Source organism: Apis dorsata, unplaced genomic scaffold, assembly GCF_000469605.1.
Source record: "Apis dorsata unplaced genomic scaffold, Apis dorsata 1.3 scaffold_286, whole genome shotgun sequence".
NCBI lineage: Eukaryota > Metazoa > Arthropoda > Insecta > Hymenoptera > Apidae > Apis > Apis dorsata.
This window is the reverse complement of record NW_006263561.1, coordinates 17,085-25,302: the sequence shown is the minus strand read 5'-3', so window position 1 is coordinate 25,302 and position 8,218 is coordinate 17,085. Positions and strand designations below refer to the sequence as shown.

Here is an 8,218-nt window from a genome sequence, read left to right as displayed (position 1 = left end):
AAAAAAAAAAAAAAAAAAGAAACAAATTTGTTTCGGTCGGCTCTCGTCGGTGAAATAAGACGGCTCAGGTATGAATTCTCGGCGCACGTATTAACAAGCACGGTTATAAACGATCGCCGGTGATATCGTGACGTCGGCCCGAAACGAACACTCGTTGGAGCAGAATTAAACGACACCATCGAGCGTACCCGGTTGCATTACGAAGAACAACGACGCACGGGGGACAAGCAAGCCCAGATGGGCCACTTTGCTCTTAGATAGTAATCGTCGTCGAGCTCTAGTTACAAATTACTAGAATTCGTGAGAAGAATCGGTGTACAGGGCATAGGTACAACACACCGTCGCGGAATACGCTATCGTTCATAAGTATCGCGATATTTCGCTCCATTCGTGGCAATAATATATTCGGATAAATATTCGAATTTTAACAAAGTATAGAAACGAAGGATGAGATTGAATTTATTACCTTATTATAAAGTCAATAGACCGATAATTAACATTATTCGCGATAAAATTTAACAGCAACACGCGAGTTGATTAGAATCAAATTCATGATTCGTCGATGTACGCGATGTGGTAGTAGTCTGTTCGATAATTAGGTAATTTATATATATTATTACATATACACGGATAATTACAGATCGCGTAAATTCACGAGAAATATGATTCCTCAAATAACGAAAGAATTCTCTTCGTTATTCAAATTAATAATTAATGGTGCAACGGTACAAACATTCGTACCAATTACGAAGAATAAAATTATTGCGGATCCTTTTATACGTAATTTCGAAATTAAAATAAATCTTGTTCGAAATAAACATACTTTCGTGCGAAGTAGCGTGTACGTGCAACTTCGTTACGCTAAATAGGAACCGGTTGTTTATCGGGATGCTTATTACGATTAATTCGAATGTATTATATTCGATGGTCGCGTTCATAAAACGACGAACGGTCGATAAGTGGATGTAAACACGAATCTCTGAAACATTTACATTAATCGCTCATCGATGTTATTTCGCCTCGATGTATTCATATTCTTTGACGGAAATTTACAATCTTTGTACCGATGACGCGTATTTTCTTCATCGAACGCTTTAAGACGACCAATATTAATTTCAATTAACGAGATTAACGAGTCGAAATCTCAATATTTCGCGAGTTTCATCGATGCGCTATGATAGGTGCATAAATAGATTCGAGTGGAATTTAAACTCGAAATAAGTTTGCAGACAATGAATCTTTTGAAGTTATAAATTGCTAGATTATCGATCTTTTATAGTAGAAGTAAAGAATAATCGGAAATTGCGAAACGTAGCTTCGAATCGAGAAACTGAAATGAACGATAACTGTACGAAATATAGTCGAGCAAATATTCTCGAACCTTTAATTTGATCTAATTCAGCAAGGAAGAAAAAAAAAAGGTAGAAAACGGTGGAAAACGCTAGGTCGCGAACACTAATAAATACGAAAAAATTGCAGAGCAATCAGCCTATTCAGCTGATCGAGAAAGACCTCGGCAATCGATATAATTCGAGTAAAAATCTGGAACATGGTGTAGTAGTTCCTTCCCGAAGACATCTTAAATCTCTCGAAAAATCGAGAAAATTACAGCCGGGCAACCGATTTTATCCGATACCATCCGAGATGATTAATGGGCGAACGTAACACGTAACATAGCGGAATTATTATTTGAAAAATTCAGATCGTTTTTCTTTTGATCGTAAGACGAAGATCAGGTGTAATCCAGTATCGCGATAGAGTGTTAAAACATCGTCCAAGTGCATTAGGGCGCGAGGAAAATGCCGTTTCTCACTGGATCCCAAAGATCCAGAGTGAAAACCGCGCGAATCTAATTTCGCGAAGGGTTAAGTCCACAGGTCGAATCATGAGAAGACGGGTAGGTGGGTGTCTGTCTGAGCTTAATTAAATTTGTTAAGAAGATCGTTAAGGAGGATGAGAAGAGGGATAAACGGGCGAGCAAAAAGTGCAATGGAATCGTTTCAACGTCTCGTGTGCCTGTCGAGCCACGTCTCTCCCGCACCGCTTTTATCCGCTTAAAACCTTTTCCATCTTCCCAATTATTCTATTATTCGGAAGTTCGGACTCGTCCACGAGAGGTATATATCGTTTACTCTCGGTAGTTTCACCAACGCGTTGTCGAATTCATTTATTTTATTGCGCGATGCAACATTTTGTTTACCGTCGAATCGTAAAATGTTTATCAATTTAATCAAACGTAAATCGCATTACGTAAAAAAGTTGGAAACAATTTGTCCACGGATCCGATCGAATGCGTACAATTTCGCACGATTTCTTTTTCATTTCGAAAAGAAAGGAAAAAGAGAAATATCTTTTTCTTTTATCAATTGCAATCGATCGATCGAATATTTTGTCGTTGTTCCCTTTCCAATCAACGATGGTGCATCGATAATGCATCGCCCTGGTGTCTTCGACCTTCGAAACGTATAAATTCGCGTTTACACTCGACGAAGTGTCGTGTCTCTCGCGCTTATACATATTAATGGGGGATCCTGCATAGTCATCGGACATTGCGCTACTATCGGGGTGAACTTGCAACTCGCAAAAGCTCACGCCTTTATTACGAAATCGATCGGAGAACGGCGGCGGGAGAAGAGGCCGTCTGAAGCGGAGTCGATGCTACGGATCGGCCTCGATGCCAATCGCGCCTCTCCCTCGTAATTTCGACTCGTCTCTCTCCGAGAACGATCGACTTTTCATTAAGACACGATTCTACCTCGGCTGTCTCGATGCTTTCCCCCTTCCACGCAAGATCAACGAGAAGAGAGGATGGTGCAAGTTACGCTAAGACAACGCTATAAGTCTCGGAAGGTCGATTTAGGTCGCGATTAAAGACTCTTTATCAGAGGCTGCCGCTTCACCTCTCGCTAAAGCGCGTCGTGTACTGTCCTAACTCGATAATGCATTACTCGAACCCGTCTCATAATGTCGAGCCAAGGTGCCGCTAAACGGAGGAGAGAGGAAAAAAAAAAAAAAAAAAGGAAACATCGTAATCCCCGGTCGTTTGTGGCCTCGAAGCGGGGATCTGAGCGGAAAGGTCGAGGTTCGGATTAATAAAATGTACTTGCTACATAGTATGTATGTCAACTGATTTTTTTTTTTTTTTAACGGTAACTGGATTACTCGTGGCAGATCTCTCTTTCTTTTTCCCTCGACAGACGTTCTCTTACGGATTTTAAACGACGCACATACACAGTTAAAGAGATGTTAATTTTTATTCCAATTTACTTAAAAGTCCGTATCCGACAACGCGCGACTAACTTTTCCTAAATAAGGGAAGAATTATAAGGCGAATTATTTACTATTCTTTATGGAACATTCTTTATGAATTATTTTCACCTTTTTCACGCGACTTTCCACCAAACGAATTCGAGAGAGGATTTTAGAAAATCCGATTACACGGTATCTGGTTAAAAGAGAAATCTGATAAACGAGTAATAGATGGCAATTGGGAAAAGATCAATATTTAATACGTTTCCGGACCGCCCTTTTACACTTTGCATGCACAAATCGAAGACGTAATGCCTGCAAAGGTAGAACGAAAACAGTTTTTCTCTTAGAGAGAGAAAGAGAGAGAGAGAAGAGGAGGAGGAAGAGAAATTTCTGAAGATGTTATTTCGCCAAAATAGTTGCAAGAAGAAACTTAAGTTATTTCTCGGTCATGTTTCCCTCTAAGCGAAACAGGTACATCCCCCTTCGAATTTTACTTCATTAAAAAAATAATTTTCCTTTATGCATTACCTTATCTAAATTTCCAACAAAGAGTAATTATCTTGGAGGGAAACTTGCGATAGAGTTTCCGAACTTTACCGGTACATCAAAGTCTTCGTCTATCTTTGGTATAGAATAATTTAAGAGGATGGTCCCTTCTGATTTTTCCACAGGTCCACATCAATTTAGGGGCGGGTGAAAGCGAGATGTCCAGTGCTCGTGGATTGACGTTGAACGACCTGAGCTGGCACGAGGTCAATCTGACGAGGCGAGAGGCTAACATCACCCTACAAATTGACGTGATACACACGACCAAGTCCCTTCTACCAGGACGTTTCTTTGAACTGAATATACACTATGGGGTCTTCATCGGGGGACAGGGTGATTTTAACGAGCTATTTCTAGGTAAGACGCACCGGCAAGCTTGACTCACTCGGATAAATCGACGCGCCACGTGATTCCACTCTCGCTCACTTACGTTGGTAACACGAAGATGCCATCAACTTATTACATTCTCGTCGATTCTAATGAAACTTGCCGTGTGTAAATGGAGAAAACTTGATCTTTCTTAAATCAATCCGTGATACGATTTCGCGCGATTCTTTTATAGATGAATATAATTCTTTTCATGAATGAATACCGTTTCGTATTTTTATTTTGCATAATTCGTGCTACGAATTAATTGAGAGTAACTGTTTAACCCGTGAAAATTTAAGCACCGGTGAATCGATTACGCCGTCGAATACGTTTTGTTTTTTACTATTTCTTTTTTTTTTTTTTTTATTTTGCATAAAAACAACCAACTGCCTTAATTAAAAGTAACTGTTGGACTTTTGAAAAGTTCAGTCGCGATATTTTATGCGTAATTCTTTTATAAAGAAACATTGAATATATACGTTTCGTTGTTAGTTTTATTTTGCGTAATATAAATCACAAACTGGCCTGGATTCGAGTGATAACGATGACTGTTTAGCTTTTGAAAAATTAAATAGTAATTACGTATGTAATTACAATAATTATTTATTTACAATTTATTCATAAAATTCATCGAGATATGTATTGAATCGACGAGAGAGAGTAATAATGTCGATATAAATGCAACGATAATTTGCCTTATTATAGATGATGTATGTCCATCATTTCTTTGAAATCATTTATGAATTTTACGATAATAAATATCGCAAAATCATTATGTAGTTTAACGATAAATTCTTTTTATTTATCTCTCAATAAGAACGATTTATTAAAATTTACTTTTGTAGTTTAAAATTCGATCGCGATATTTGGGGTAAACCAACGTTTATCGACGCGTATATTTGCTCGTGTTATTTACTTCAATAATATGGAAAATATTCTGCATATTTGCATTTATTTTAAATTCATGTAATATGAATAATTAAAAACAGAAATATCTTACGTCCAAGCGCGACAATTACTTTATGTAAATTGATGTTGAAGTTCAAATAAGAATATTTTAAGAACATCACCCTCGTAAAAAGGATTGACTATAAACAGAATAACGTTCCCACTTAAATGAGTTCTCTCTTACGAAAGAATCCAAAAACCATACATAACTTTCCCACCAATTGAATATATTCATATTATCTTTCAATTTTTACTATCCGATATTGGATAATTATTACTCGATCATTACACGTCACGTGCTCGTTTTACGAAAAATTTATTTTCTCTTTTCCGTATCGAACGAAGTTACAATTTCATTTTCCTAAACGTATCTCTGGTTAAATCGTATATGCGATTTTTTTCTCAATTTTCAAAATTATCGGCTGTTATCTATGATTTCACTATCAAATTTTGACCGCTGACTCGATGACAAAATCTGTTGCGGTCAAAATTGAAATAGAAAAAAAAAAAAAAAAAAAAAAAAAAAAAAAAAAAAAAAAAAAAAAAAAAAAAAAAAAAAAAAAAAAAAAAAAAAAAAAAAACAATATAAGGACGTTTGACGAAAAATATTTCATCGACGTAGTCGAGTGTAACTAGATTTGACGAGTCCCACACTTTGAGTTCAATGTACAGCCAGTATAAAAATTCATATTTCCGCAACTTCAAACGGATTACAGAGGGACAGGCAGAGATGCGTGTTACACGATCAGAATCCGACAACAACAAACCCCGAGTTCAAATATTCGTTTTGCGTTTGCTGCGGCGAAATATCCACTCTATTGTACAGATTTTCTCACTGTACAATAGAAACAACGGAGTCCACGATTCGGGGAACACGCACAGGCCAACGATGGAACAATCGAATTTACCAGAAGCATTCTCACCTAAAAATTTTTAGATTTCAAATTGTCCACGCTATTAGCCTGTACGATCGTTTGCGAAAATGAATTGACGCGAATTTGATAAAAAAGAAAAAAAAATAAAGAAGAAAAAGAAGAGAAAGAAGAGAAAAGAGGCAAAGGATGATCGCGCGGATAAAAATACACGATGAATCATTAGAATCGTTAGAATCGTCCGAATAAGTTAACTTATTTTTCGCGCTTTTATTTTTCTTTTTAACATTTCTGAGTACACGTCTTCGAATCGTTCTCGAATAGTTATTATACGATTATCGTTAAATCCAAAAAAAAAAAAAAAAAAAAAAAAAAGATAAAATATCCCATTTAAGAAAAGATACACGAGGCTAATTTTAAACTCGTCCCTATTAATTCGATATTTTTAATAATCTTCTATTCTGGAAACGAATACATTTTTTACCGTTTTATATATTTCGTAACAACGAGAGGGAAAAAAAGATAAGACTTTCGATCCGGTGGCGGTTAATAACAAACGACGAAGCGAGAGCAAACATCTGTTGAAAAGAAAAGAGATTGCAAATTAAGATTGATTCCCGTGCCATATATCAAATCAACCAGTCTATATCTTTCGACATCGATCTAGTGAAATATTATTTAGTGTACGTCACTAGGGATATTTACTCCATCCATCACTGACGTGGACCATCAGCAACGGTCATTGAGCGAGATTAGCGCGGAGAATATTCTGATAACACGGGACACCGCGACACCGGCTCTTCTCTCTAAACCTAATTTCTAGTCTAGGGGCTAGGTGGATCGATCATCGATCTTCTTCATCGACGAAGATGAAATCGTGTCGAGGGTTCGGGCGAGGGATGGTCGTTCAACGCGACCTGTTAATCGTAACCGTGAAATCGTAAATCGGATATATTATAGCGTGTCTACTCGAGCGAGAGAAACATCGCGTTTCGACGCGGTGATGAAAAGCTATTTCGGAACCGAGCATTATCTTTGACGAGATTTATACTCGATGAAAACCAATCCAAGTGGAGAAATATATTATGAAATTACGAATTTGAAACGCGAAATTCCCCTTTCTTCTCCGCTCCGCGAATTTTACCACGTTTCCGCGCTGCCGAACTCGGTTCCCTTGTATCTCTCGAACCTACTTTCGCGGGTAAAATCGGTAACGCGCGATGGAATGAACGGATCCGGGGTTTTGCCTCGAGGCGAACGGCAACAACCGCGATCCACGAGAGAGCAGGGCGATACGGATAGAGGCTAGTTGTCTCTAAAAAGCAAAAATTCATCGGAAGGCGACCGAGGTGACGCGTTCCAAATTGAATACGATCAGTACAAACAGAGAGTGTACCATGCTCGTTCCCCACCGTTATTCCCCCGAGCATCTCGTGCAACGCTCGACGACCAGCTCGAAATTCAATTTACATATTCATGACAATTCATTTGTACCCCATGGTACGACATAGCCGTGCTCCCCTACCCCTCCAGAGAACCTCTTATTAATTCCTGCTGTCCCGCGATACCCCGCTAAATTCAACCGAGTCGAGGAATAAAGAACAGAAGGAAAAGAACCAACGCTATGCCGCGATGTTCCCTGACAATTCCTTCGTTTTTAGTATACGGCATTCTCACGGCCGTTCATTCCACGTTAAAACAAGACCTGGAAACGATCCTCGCGCGAAATCGAGGAAGAGAAAGAAGAAAGGTTTGTCCCGCAAAGTTGGAATCGCGACGACTTTTATTCATTTTCCATCCATCTCGTTGAAATATGCATGAAACCGAGTATAGGATGTTAATCTAACTCGGAGACTCGAATGCTTTTTCGACTCTCTGCGGATTAAGGGCGACGAGGGAAAAATTGGACAAGTTGCATCTATGCATCTTAAACGTTTTTCTACCGTTAATCGAAAAAAAAGTTACGAGTTTCGATTAATCCTTTTTTAATTCGAAACGCGATTATCGATTATAATCATATCGAAATATTTCCTTCGTTATTGAAATAACGATACTTTGTCTCGTCTTTCACGAAACTTACATCGATCTTGTAACAAAATAAAGCAGTAATATCTGCGTTATAACATGGAATTTATATCCATTTTTAATTTTAAAAGCTTTTATCATCCTCGTAGAAAAAAAAATCATCTTTTATCATCTTCGCAAGGATATCTGGACAGGGTTAAAAAAAC

The 8,218-nt window shown here is 38.0% G+C and overlaps 1 protein-coding gene across 2 annotated transcripts in view; it reads left to right on the top strand.

Annotated features, from left to right (window-relative positions):
- Nucleotides 1–8,218, top strand: part of LOC102671366 (chondroitin sulfate proteoglycan 4) — a 30,566-nt gene that overhangs the window by 7,601 nt on the left and 14,747 nt on the right. For both annotated transcript variants that reach the window (XM_031511056.1, XM_031511055.1), the window contains exon 3: nucleotides 3,924–4,155. In XM_031511056.1, coding sequence (XP_031366916.1) covers nucleotides 3,924–4,155 — 232 coding nt within the window. The remainder of the gene's footprint in view (nucleotides 1–3,923; nucleotides 4,156–8,218) is intronic.